Source organism: Schistocerca piceifrons, chromosome 3, assembly GCF_021461385.2.
Source record: "Schistocerca piceifrons isolate TAMUIC-IGC-003096 chromosome 3, iqSchPice1.1, whole genome shotgun sequence".
In the NCBI taxonomy this organism is placed as follows: Eukaryota; Metazoa; Arthropoda; class Insecta; order Orthoptera; family Acrididae; genus Schistocerca; species Schistocerca piceifrons.
Window position 1 is genome coordinate 101,220,745 of NC_060140.1, and position 13,495 is coordinate 101,234,239.

At 43.4% G+C, this 13,495-nt stretch overlaps 1 protein-coding gene across 1 annotated transcript in view; it reads right to left on the reverse strand.

Moving 5' to 3' along the window:
* Nucleotides 1-326: 326 nt before the first annotated feature.
* Nucleotides 327-13,495, reverse strand: part of LOC124788422 — a 111,899-nt gene continuing 98,730 nt past the window's right edge. Inside the window, exon 3 of the mRNA XM_047255689.1 lies at nucleotides 327-499. Coding sequence (XP_047111645.1) covers nucleotides 327-499 — 173 coding nt within the window. The remainder of the gene's footprint in view (nucleotides 500-13,495) is intronic.

The window sequence follows — 13,495 nt, forward strand, 5'->3', positions numbered from 1 at the left end:
GAGTTGGCGTATAACAAGGTCGTAGTTAAATTATCGTAACAGTGTACACAGTGTGGAAACGAAAGGGAGACGCTGAGGTAATGAAGGAGCTGGTGCTGGCAAAGCCCAAATTTCAAGTCGCCTCACAAACTATTCCCGGAAATTTCACGGACAGACACAGCGCAGCGCTGTCGCCCTGTCCTTTCAACGAAAAAGACAGAGAGAGAGGAAGAGAGAGAGAGAGAGATGGAGAGAGAGAGAGAGAGAGAGAGAGAGAGAGAGAGAGCAGGTCACGCGTACCGAAACCGGAGGCAGCAGGACTAGAGCCACAATTACGGACGACGACGTCACGTGCAGCGCACGTGCTGCCCGCGGGCGGCAGAGGCGCCGGCGCCTTTTTGCAGGCGTCGCGACGCCCGCCTCTCCTCTCGACGCGTCGTCGCCTCGCCTCGCCTCGCCTCGCCTCGCCTCGGCGCCGGAGACAAACTGCGCGCGCGACCGCCCCCGCCTATCTCGTAATCTGTTTAATTGAGACCGTTTAGCAGCCGGCTACGGCGACGACTTGCGCCGCTGCACTGCGAGCGCGAATTAATATCCCAGCTTCCCCCCCCCCCTCCAAACTCCCCCCCCCCACAACCTAACCCGCCACTCTCCCTCTCCCTCCCCCCCCCCCCTCCCACCACTTCGCCGCCTTCCGCTTCCTCACTGTGCAACACCCGCTCCGTTTGTAAATTATTACCAGCCGTAAATTATTTTCCGTAGCAGCCTTACGCGTGGCCGCGCCGGACCAGTAACGGGATTATTCACTAACTGCATTATGCGCAAAACAAGCTGGCGAGCCGTTGACTCTGCGCTCACACATCGCCGGGAATACGTCGCTCGAGCGCGCCGCTTGCGCTTCCAATACCGAGATCGGGGATAACAGAATCGAGGGGGAACTGGCCTCCGCTCGCTCCGAGGATGGCTTTGAAATATACTGCGTTATCAAATAACAGTGAATGGATTCTTTTTTCATCGTGGCATAATATATCAAATACGCTGTTCTCGTTTCCCTGTCGAAATGGATATTTTAAGAGATAATGGAATCTGAATACGATAGAATCAAACAAAGCAGTCCATTTACTTTTTTCCTACTACAGCCACAACTTAAAAGCACAGGGAAAGCTTGATACCTTCTATGAAGACAGACTGCGTCCCTGGCACGAAATTGCCGGCTGTGGTGGCCGAGCGGTTCTAGGCGCTACGGTCGCAGGTTCGAATCCTGCCTCGGGCATGGATGTGTGTGATGTCCTTAGGTTACTTAGGTTTCAGTAGTTCTAAGTTCTAGGGGACTTATGAGCTCAGCAGTTGAGTCCCATAGCGCTCAGAGCCAAATGAACCATTTTTTTGGCACGAAATTGCACTTGGAGAATGTAACATGTGGAGTTCCACAAGGATCGGTGGCAGAGCCACTCTTGTTCTTAAACTACTTAAATGGTTTACTGTTGGCAGAAGTCTGCTAATCATCGTTCCAAACTCAGTCTTATCAGATTTAACTTAGATGATAACAGACTCATATTTGGCGATTTCGAACAAACGATAATGACCTGTTGTTACGGGAGTGGTCAAACATGAAACGAGGCACATCGCGTAAACTTTACCTGAGTACCGCCGCGCGGTGTTAGCCGTGCGGTCTTGGGCGCTGCAGTCATGGACTGTGCGGCTGGTCCCGGCGGTGGTTCGAGTCCTCCCCCGGGCATGGGTGTGTGTGTTTGTCCTTAAGATAATTTAGGTTAAGTAGCGTGTAAGCTTAGGGACTAATGACCTTAGCAGTTAAGCCCCATAATATTTCACACACATTCGAACATTTTTAGAACCTGAGTACCATTTGGAACGAAAGTTAAAGTGGAATCAACACATGTGAATTATCAACTGGCTAAAACCGTCACCTGGTCATCTAGTTCCAGTTGCACCTCGCCCATCTAACAGCTTGCACGGAAACAAATTTGATTTTCAGTATTTCACATAATAATTGACAGAAATCAGAAATTTAAAACGTTGCCATAACCTGAGGAAATCTGATATAACTTGCGGCAACAGTGCGGTAAGTGCAGGGTTATTCAAATTGACATAGACACTTTCGAGTAATTTTAAGAAATGTTTATACTCAGGTAAGAGATTATTTCTGCTCCAAAGGTTACCGATTTCGAGCTGACACGCCCTCTATCTTGCCACACACCTTGCTGTTAATCGTAATTATTCACATAGTACGGAGCCAAAAGACACAAATTGCTTTTGTACAGCAGAGTATACAGCGTGCAACAAGTACCGTCACTGAACTTAGCCTATGTATGAAAAAAAATAATGAAAATCATGTAGTGAAGAGTTGTAGACATACCATCCCGTGACAGCATACTTCGAATAAGCAAGTTGTTAGAATCAACTTATTAACAAGTATACGCCTACATTAAAGGTTTATAATAAAACTGACAAACTGCAGGGACGGATTCCTGGCTGGAAATGAAATGGAGGAAAAAAAAGTTCGTATGAACATGTGTCTGGAAATGCAACGTTGCCACGGTAGATGGCGTTGACGAATGACAGGTCCTCTACGTGCCGTGTGGTTCTTGTGTTTTGCACGCTGTGTGATGCCGTTGAGGTCACTTTGAACATCGGCTGTGACGTGGATGCGATGCAAATCTGCACTGTTCTCTAGGACTATTTTCACTCGTCAGCGGAGTGAGCGCTGATATGAAACTTCCTGGCAGATTAAAACTGTGTGCCGGACCGAGACTCGAACTCTGGACCCCTGTCTGTGAAAGGCAAAGGTCCGAGTCTTGGTCCGGCACACAGTTTTAATCTGTCAGGAAGTTTCACGATTTGAAATCTTTGCACGGGCACCGACCGCTTCCGGACACATGTTCGTAGGACCTCCCTTCCTTCATTTCCCGTCAGGAATCCATCCATGCAGTTTATCGGTTTTATTAGTGTTCAACGTGTATAGAAAGAGCGACCCAAAAATGTTGTTTTGTTTTCGTGGTCACCAACTACATGACTGCCAGATTAACGGAAAGAAAGCATTTTGCGTCGTTCATGCCGTAATAGAAAGAGGACAGTAGTAATAGCATTTGTCAGCTGGATAGTGCTCCACTGCAGCTCCACGACGATGCTCGTGAATTCTTGCATACTGAGCTGCTAAGACAGTGGATCGTTTGCGAATCAGCAGTAAATCTCCAGCTGCTGGTATGGCCCCACATACTGCGGATCTGATAGAGTGTGTTTCTTTACCGGAGGAATTACATCAAAGACACTGTTTTCACTCCGCCACGTCCCACAACATCGCTCACTTGAGAGGACGCATGACGGCAGCTGTGACTGACATCGATTCGGGCTCTTTAGGTAGGTAATGGACTATAGGTCTGATATGTGCCGTGTGAGTAACGGTACATACACTGGATGTTTGCGAACATAGCACAAAGAACTCCTTGAGGTTATGTTTCCATACATACATATAGGCTATTACATGAATACAAACAATTTTTACAAACAATGAGTCATTTTGAATCAACCTGTTTTACGGTTGCAAACTGTGTACACGTCTTGAGGTAGTTTAACTCACTGTGCACAAATTACCCGTATTGTATTCACACAGTATTTGAGAATGAGAGCACCTAACTACTTGCTACAAATTTTACACGTGATTCACAATCTCTCTTAAAACTTTTTCTCGTGGAAACCACCCACAAAACAAAGAAAGCAAATTAGTTTATCGCTTTCTACATTTTCCTCGATCACAGTAAATCAACATCAGGCAAGACGTTTTAATTTATTACTTCTTTACTACTAATTGTATTCGCAACAGCCGGCCGCGGTGGCCGTGCGGTTCTGGCGCTGCAGTCCGGAACCGCGGGACTGCTACGGTCGCAGGTTCGAATCCTGCCTCGGGCATGGGTGTATGTGATGTCCTTAGGTTCGTTAGGTTTAAGTAGTTCTAAGTTCTAGGGGACTTATGACCTAAGATGTTGAGTCCCATAGTGCTCAGAGCCATTTGAACCATTTTTTATTCGCAACACGTTTTTCAGACAGTGTCCACACACACCACTGAATGTACCAGCAAAGTTATATCTTTGTACATCATAAAGTTTAGAAGATATGGCGTCATGAACATGACATTCACGAAAACCTACGATGCCTTCAACCGTAAAGGTTTAAAGATTGAGAATGCTTAACCTCAAATATTTAACACGTCAACTCATTTGTAAGGAAATGAGACGTTTAGAGCTGTTTTACACATGAGAGCTTAATTTTTTATAGAACTGGTGGTGGGGATGAACCTGTAATAAGAAGCTAATCAAGACGCTCAGTCCAGCACATACTGCACTGAAATGCATCTTTCATTGTGTTACCCTAACGGTAGTAACGTTGTATTACCTTATATATTCTCACTTGCTGTTCTGCTATGGAACTGTATCCTACAGCGTTAAATCTAAAGTAAACAAAATGCTTATTCGGAGAGGCGAGCAGTAAGCAGATTGTGTAAACTAAATAACTGTGGATCTTGAAAAAGACTTTTTAGGGATGTTGGCATGCTTACTGTAACTGTATACGAACAAACAACCTATCATATTACCTGGTAATAGCCTTCACACTATCAGCCCAGGCGTTGCATCCAATTGCCACAATTTTAAAAAAATCACAACCAAGGTTGACAACTAAGACGGCCAGATTAAAAACAAAAGGTCCTGTATGACATAGTGCAAGAGGCTGATTAGGAAACGCTACCAATTCAAAAGAAATTAGAAACATAACTCATTAGTCACTCTCTTTACAAACTATCTGAACACCAAATTTCAAGGACTGGAAAGTTCCGTTAGCTTCATGGAAAGTAACAACGTTCGTTGTATATCTGCGTGACAAGTGGTAATGTGTGGCAAACAGGATATACATAACAAGTATGTTTTTCATGACTGATTAGTGCATATAATGAGGCTTAATACATAATACAGGGTGACAATTATTGAACTATATAAAAAAACGTAAATTAGTTATAAACTAGGGCGTGCACACGCTTTATTCAACAAGTAAACGTCACTAAAGATATTCAAATTTATGTTATGACATGTTCGAAATATCCATCATTGGCGATGACATGGTGCAGACGAATAGTTAAATTCCGCATGACCCGCTGAAGCGTCGGAACATCGATGCTGTCGATGACTTCCTGAGTGGCTGTTTTCTGCTTAGCAATGGTTTTGGGATTACTGCTGTATACCTTGTCCTTCATATAAGCCCACAAAAAGGAGTCGCTTGCGTTCAGATCCGGAGAATATGGCGGCCTATTCGAGGCCCATGCCAGTGGCCTCTGGGTACGTTGTATGAACTCTCCGTTACCAGTGGGCATCAATCACTTCATGCGTAAATAAAATAGAAACTTTGTAAATGATTGATGTTTACAGCTTGTGAACAACCATTTTACTGAAGGAAAAACGGAAGCTTAGAGATTAACGTCCCGTCGACATCGAGGTCGTTAGAGATGGGGCACAAACTTGGAATGTTTCAAAGAGAGGGAAGGAAATTGGTAATACTCTTTCAAAGCAACTATCCCGGCATTCGCCTGGAGTGGTATAGGGAAATAACGGAGAATCTAAATCTAGATGGCCGGGCCCTGATTTAAATAGTCCTACTCCAGAATGCGAGTCTGATGTGCTAACTATTGCAACACCTTGATCGATTATTTTACTGAAAACAAATTTACATTTGTGTAGTTAAGCTGACATAAACATAAATAGGTGAAATTTTCATAAAGTAGATCGCATATATGTTTACTTTGGTGATATTTACGTGTGAACTTATATAAAGCAGTTTGAATATTTTGTTGAATGTCTGTGTAAATGATTAAAATATTTGGTGTACATTTAGGTAGATTGTCTCTGTTGTTGTCGTTTGCACCTGGCGGGAAAACTAGTTGCGAAAAGAGTCTGGGGTTAGTCAGTGTAAGCTGTCGGATTTGTCGGAGTTTTGCAGCTGATGTGGGCAGTTAAAATTTATGTGAAATTTGTATTATTAATCATGACTAGTCATTTGAGAAATTAAAAATACTGAAGATATAGTGAAGGAACTACATTTCTTTGTAGTTAGTAAACCACTGAACTTAACATACCTGAAAACAGTACCGTTTCTTCAGATAAGCAACACCTACGGACGTGGTCATATCCATGAGAAGAGACAAAATGACAAAAATTCGTACAGTGAATAAGTCGTTGGATAGACATTTTAGACAGAGAAATGTTTGCAGGAGGCAGAAACTTTTTTCGCAGTAACAGATTCCTTTCTAATTGGCTTGATTAAATTTAGGTGGAATAAACGTGAACAACATTAGGCAGTTTACTGACATTTAATTTTTAACACATTTGACGGACTGAGTATCCACGATTTGCGTTCTTTGTGTTAATGACTACATTTAACTCGTTCCACACTCTTAAGGGTCATCATTGATGGAGTCTACGGAAGATGACTCTACGAATTTCAAGATGTTCGAAATTCTGAGAGAAGTAGGGATAAGTATGGAGAGAGACATGTAACATGCAATATGTACAAGAGCCAGGAAGTAATAATAAGAGTGGACAACTAAGAACGAAGTGCTCAGATTAAGAGGGATGTAAGACAGGGATGTAGTCTTTCGTCCCTACTGTTCTATCCGTACATCGAGGAAGCAACGATGGAAATAAAAGAAAAGTTCAGGAGTGGAATAAAAATTCTAGGTGAAACGATATCCGGTGCGCTGATGACATTGCTACTCTCAGTGAAAGTGAAGCAGAATTACATGAACTGCTGAAAGAAATGAACAGTCCAATGAGTCTGGGGTTAGTCAGTGTAAGCTGTCGGATTTGTCAGAGTTTTGCAGCCGATGTAGCCAGTTAAAATTTATGTGAAATTTGTATTATTAATCATGACTAGTCATTTGAGAAATTAAAAATACGGAAGATATAGTGAAGGAACTACATTTCTTTGTAGTTAGTAAACCACTAAACTTAACATACATGAAAACAGTACCGTTTCTTCACATAAGCAACACCTACGGACGTGGTCATATCCATGAGAAGAGACAAAATGACAAAAATTCGTACAGTGAATAAGTCGTTGGATAGACATTTTAGACAGAGAAATGTTTGCAGGAGGCAGAAACATTTTTCGCAGTGACAGATTCCTTTCTAATTGGCTTGATTAAATTTAGGTGGAATAAACATGAACAACATTAGGCAATTTACTGACATTTAATTTTTAACACATTTGACGGACTGAGTATCCACGATTTGCGTTCTTTGTGTTAATGACTACATTTAACTCGTTCCACACTCTTAAGGGTCATCATTGATGGAGTCTACGGAAGGTGACTCTATGAATTTATAGGTAGACAATTTCTTCTCTTCAGCTGTATTTGACGGTGTTAGTTATACAGCGTAAGGGAAAGAGGCATGCATGCAGCAACTGATGTGGACGCCTGTAGCTGCCAGTATGCAAGAAAACCTGACAGGTTACTTGCGTCAGAACAGTCAGGTACCTGCCACGGAATACCTCAAGTACTGGCGCACGAGTTTCGGGAGTCTATACCCCGGGTTCGAATGAGGCTGTACGGGTTTAGGAATCTAGACAGGTTCGTGAATCCTGTGACGGCGCTTAAGGATGGAGCTAGTTTCACATAAGTGGTAAAAGAGCTGTAACCAATAAATACAAGTTAAAGAAAATAAAATAAAAATACAGGACAAATGAGAGTAGGAATCGTTCTCTGGAGGTTCCGTGCAAATTTTGTTATGTATATATGGGATGGTAATAATAATAATTTCGTGTGGCTCAATGGTGTGGTGCATGTCTTTTTATTGGACACCGGAAGCTTGCAAGCCCGTAACATATCCCAGTTATCCAACTGGGGACGGGAGCCCATAGTTTGAAGTACGAGGTAATGCGCTGCATTTTTTTCTCAGCCGGAAACAATGCTACGAATGCGAAACGTTGCGTATGTGTTATCTGAAGCCTCCTGAGTGAGCGAGCGCTGACAGATAGCCTAGCTGAAGACAGTTTCAAAGTGGCGTCTGTAGGTGATGCACGTTACAAGCAACGTACCGTTACTGAATTTCTCACAGCAAAGAAAGAAAATGTGGGCAATATTCACAAACGCTTGTGCAAAGTCTATAGAGCTTCTGCTGTCGACAGAAGTACAGTTAGTAGCTGGGCACGGAGGGTGAGGTCATCAGAAGGCGGTTCGCCGGAGCTCCACGATTTGCAGCGGTCGGGGAGACCATCCACGGCTGTCACACCTGGCAGCCCTGACATAGACCCTTCGGACTTCCACTTGCTTGGGCCATTGAAGGATGCCATTCGTGGAAGAAATTTTTAGGACGATCAGGAGGTGGTTCACACAGTGAACCATTGGTTCCGCCACCATGACAAGGATTGGTACAGACAGGGCATACACGCCCTTGTTTCGCTCTGGAGGAAGGCCATACAACGGGATGAAAATTAGGTGGAAAAATAGGGTGTGTAGCTAAAACACCATTCTTTCATGTGTGTAATTCTCATTATGTTACATACAGAATTGTTGAAGAAAAAAATGCCGTGCATTACTCATTACTTTGTGGGCAACCCTCGTAGAATCCAAACTACGGTTTCTTTCCAGCGAGTTCTCACATCTTTGAGATGTGAACGCTAGGTTAAAGCGAAGACTAAAAAATGTTCGTTCCTGTGACCGAACAATTTGCAGGGACCTGCTCTATTAATAGACCACAAGGTCCGACATCTATGGAGATGGTCCATCCATAGGTTCTGATGAGTGAATTTGCAAGTGTAAAAATATATGAGATAATGGCCGTATCTTTGACTGCATTGACTTACAAGCTTAAATTTTTCGCCAAGTGGCTTAGACCCTAGTATGTGACATATATTTGAACTTGGTGCCTGTACCCGTTCATGAGAGAAAAGGGGCTTAACAGTCGCAAAGAGACACACGCAGACAGACAACAGTGATCATATACTGTGAAATCGGGGATTTCCAGGATCAGGGAAATGAAATGGAAGGACGAGGGACGAGGCCCCTTTAATTACTCGTTCATGAGAGAAAAGGGGCTTAACAGTCGCACAGAGACACACCCACACAGACAGACAACAAAGTGATCATATAATGTGAAATCGAGGATTTCCAGGATCAGGGAAATGATATGGAACAACGAGGCCTCTTTAATTAACAAAATTTACCCTTGAACAAAGACAATATTTATTTTTATATACTTTCTCTGATAACAAGTTTCTTTTGAAAAACAGGTAGAAGAATTGAAGTTAATTTGCCATTATGGGAGTTCAGAGTAAGACAGCCGTTAAATTACAATAATAATAATCTCAAACAAATTCAAGAAATAAGACCTCAACAATATTGGTATTTTCAAAATTTTGAAATTAAACACGCAAAACCAGAGAGGCCATCGAAATGCTTAAAAGACCCTAAGAACATGAATAGAGAGGATGGACTCAGGCTTGCTCCATCTTCGCTGCCAGCAATCAGAGACCAACGGACTGCTTTGTAAACCCGAGGCGCGAGCACTACCGGCGAGTAACTGCCGCCGCGCGGCCGACGTCCAGCAGCTGGTAAACAGCAGCCAACTTCTCATTCGACGGTGACCACTCATCATTCCACATAACACGAGAGCCAATAGACAACAGAGGTTACGCTCTCCCTCCATCGCAATAACCTATTAAAATAAATTTCCCTCTCCTTCTTCCGTAAGTGACCAATAAAACGATGTATCTTTTTAAAATTATGACGTAACGGCATACGCAGTGAACAGTAACAACAAAATATCAGGGACACTGCATAGTTACAACGCACCAGTAGACCCAGAAGAAGACCGGTGCAACCGTGGGCGAAACGTTGGTTTTTCTCCTGCAGCAGTACTTTTATACATTACGACGCGGTACCACACCCAGAAAACTTTTATGTTGACAGTTCCAGATATATTTCTTGAAGCGAATTCAACTCCAAGATATTAGAGGGGACTTCAAAAGATAAATATTAACAAAGATAACACAGCAATTAGCCAAAGGCTTACAGCAAAAAATTTACGAGAATACAATATGCTTTAAACATTAAAGAGAAAATTTCCTGTGGGAAGCCAGTTAATCAAAGGGCTCCTGGCTGACAACAAAGATTTGTTTACAGTGCCAGTCACATAACATAAGACACTGAGCTTGAGCACAGCCAGCCAGGACGTGCAACTGTAACCTAATAGGAAGCCGCGCATGGAAATGCTAGAGAGCGGTGCACAGGCCGCAAGTAAAAGCCAGGCCCACGGGGCAAAAAGCCACCGACGCGGAACACTCCCCCAGCAACTTAGTAAATGCTGATAACAATCAAGGGAAATAAGTGTCTGACTAGATTACATTACGAATAAAATTGAGAATAGTGAACTGCAGAAAGGGAGCTGTTATTTCCTTGAAGAAAAAGAGACTGGTGAGCCGTAATGTAACGCCGTCGCCCTCCGTTTCTGGTGGTGGCGCCGCTGTGGCAATGGCAGCTTTGGTATCTCCCTCTGGTGGGAAAGGGGAAAGGTTGCCTGTTCACGTGCATTAAGGCGCGCTATGAGCTCGCCAGAATGTCTGGGTCAGTCTCTCGTCCCCAGCTTGCTAGTCTGTCTCTCGTCCGCATTTGTGAGGCAGTTAGTGTCTGTTGTCGTCCGGAGTGCTAGTATGTCTTTCGTTTGGATCAACCATTAAAGCCCGCAAAATGAGAGTCTTTCCACTCCGCCAGTAAGAGAACTCAGCGAGTGGTCGCCCAGTCGGGGCTTAGTTCCTGCATCTGAGTCTGCGCGTTAGGCCGCCAGTCTGTTCGAGTTTGCTCAGGCAATGGTCATTGGCGGTTGGATCGATCGGTTGGTCGGTCGCGCACTGAGACACATGATGACTTGTCCGTCTGGAGCGTCGGCGCATGTGAGTTCGCCACGTGAGCCCAGTGGGCCGCGCCGTATATCGAGAGGTAGTGGCTTCGCGGTCGTCACGAGAGCAACAGGAGTCAAACCACGATATCAGTCTGGCCGGTGCGAGCTGCGACACCGTGAGACAGGAGATCGGCGCACCTTCTTGCGTCCGTTGAAGCGGCTGGCAGCGGACGGTTCGGGAGAGTGATTTGGGGGTGTTGCGCCAGGTCTTCTCGAGAAATCGCAGTATATTAGATGTTTGGTGATATGTTGTTTCATTTACTCTTGTTAAATTCTACTTGCTTTCTTGGTGAAGTCACCAGCCGTTTCGCTTTGGGGTCGTCCCACCATTTTTCTCCGTTTGCCCACCCGCGGGAAAGTGGTTGTTTATAAATTTGGTGGTCCGTTTTTCCCTTGTGGAGTAGGGGCGGGTTAGAGCAACCTGCGGTTCGGGTTGTTCGGTAATCTCCCTACCAATCTACCGTACGTTAGTAGCTGCCTCTGTCATGTTTGTCGGATTTGGTGTGTTAACGAAGTTATTGCTTGGAGTGTAGCAGCCTAATACCTGAAATATGTTTTGAGCTTTGGAAACTTTGATATTATTGCCTATGATCTTGAGAGGCGGTATCTGCGTACTGTAGAGCATCTTAACTATTGTTTGGCCAACCTTGTAGAATTTGATATAAGATTGCATTTCATGGGCTTTTATTTAAATGACCGTTTTAGTATTTAAAGTTGCCACCCTTTCACCGTAAGTCTTTTCTTAGAAGTTAAAATCAAGTTGCACCTTCGGCGGCAAGGTTAATATTTTAATTTTTTGTGTTTTGTACCATTTGCATCCCTCCTACGGGGGGTGCATAGTTTGTGTGCTTGTGTAAATTGTTATAACTCTTAAAGTTATCTGGTGTGTTGCAGATTTGCACCAGTGTAGTCTTTCAGAGGCTGTTGTGAGCGGTCGTAACTACGGCCGTGTCAGAAGGGAGCGGCAAGGTTCTCTGCCCGAAAGCTCATACAGTCAAAACTTCTTACTGCATCTGAATAAATTGTAACTTGATAAAGCTTTTTACATTGTTGACTGGAATACTCTCTTTCAAATTCTAAAGGTGGCAGGGATAAAATACAGGGAGCGAAAGGCTATTTACAATTTGTACAGAAACCAGTTGGCAGTTATAAGAGTCGAGGGACATGAAAGGGAAGCAGTGGTTGGGAAGGGAGTAAGACAGGGTTGTAGCCACTCCCCGATGCTATTCAATCTGTATATTGAGCAAGCAGTAAAGGAAATAAAAGAAAAATTCGGAGTAGTTATTAAAATCCATGGAGAAGAAATAAAAGCTTTGAGATTCGCCGATGACATTGTAATTCTGTCAGAGACAGCAAAGGACTTGGAAGAGCAGTTGAACGGAATGGATGGTGTCTTGAAGGGAGGATATAAGATGAACATCAACAAAAGCAAAACGAGGATAATGGAATGTAGTCGAATTAAGTCGGGTGATGTTGAGGGTATTAGATTAGGAAATGAGACACTTTTAGTAGTAAAGGAGTTTTGCTATTTGGGGAGCAAAATAACTGATGATGGTCGAAGTAGAGAGGATATAAAATGTAGACTGGCAATGGCAACGAAAGCGTTTCTCAAGAAGAGAAATTTGTTAACATCGAGTATAGATTTAAGTGTCAGGAAGTCGTTTCTAAAAGTATTTTTATGGAGTGTAGCCATGTATGGAAGTGAAACATGGACGGTAAATAGTTTGGACAAGAAGAGAATAGAAGCTTTCGAAATGTGGTGCTACAGAAGAATGCTGAAGATTAGATGGGTAGACCACATAACTAATGAGGAAGTATTGAATAGGATTGGGGAGAAGAAAAGTTTGTGGCACAACTTGACCAGAAGAAGGGATCGGTTGGTAGGACATGTTCTGAGGCATCAAGGATCACCAATTTAGTATTGGAGGGCAGCGTGGAGGGTAAAAATCGTAGGGGGAGACCAAGAGATGAATACACTATGCAGATTCAGAAGGATGTAGGTTGCAGTAGGTACTGGGATATGAAGAAGCTTGCACAGGATAGAGTAGCATGGAGAGCTGCATCAAACCAGTCTCAGGACTGAAGACCACAACAACAACAACAACATTTAGAGGATGCCTTCTGATAATAATTTTAAATCTCTTTCTTTTAAAAAATGCTTTTAGGCACTATTAAAGTGAATAAAATTCCAATTTGTTAAAAGAAATTTGCTTATGATTTCATCAGTTACTCCCTGGCAACTACTTCCATGCTTACATAGTGTGATTAAATGTGTTAATGTTCTTGATGAATAGCTAGTAAATAAAATAAATTTCTTAAGAACATTCTTTGGAAATTAATCACGGTTCAACTGGTACACCTGCCTGATATCGTGTAGGGTTCCCGCGAGCACGCAGGAGTCCGCAACACGACGTGGCATGGATTCGACTAATGTCTGAAGTAGTGCTGCAGATAATCGACACCATGAATCCTGCAGGTTTGTCCATAAATCCGTGAGAGTAAGAGGAGTTAGTGATCTTTTCTGAACAGCACTTCGAAACGCATCCCAGATATGC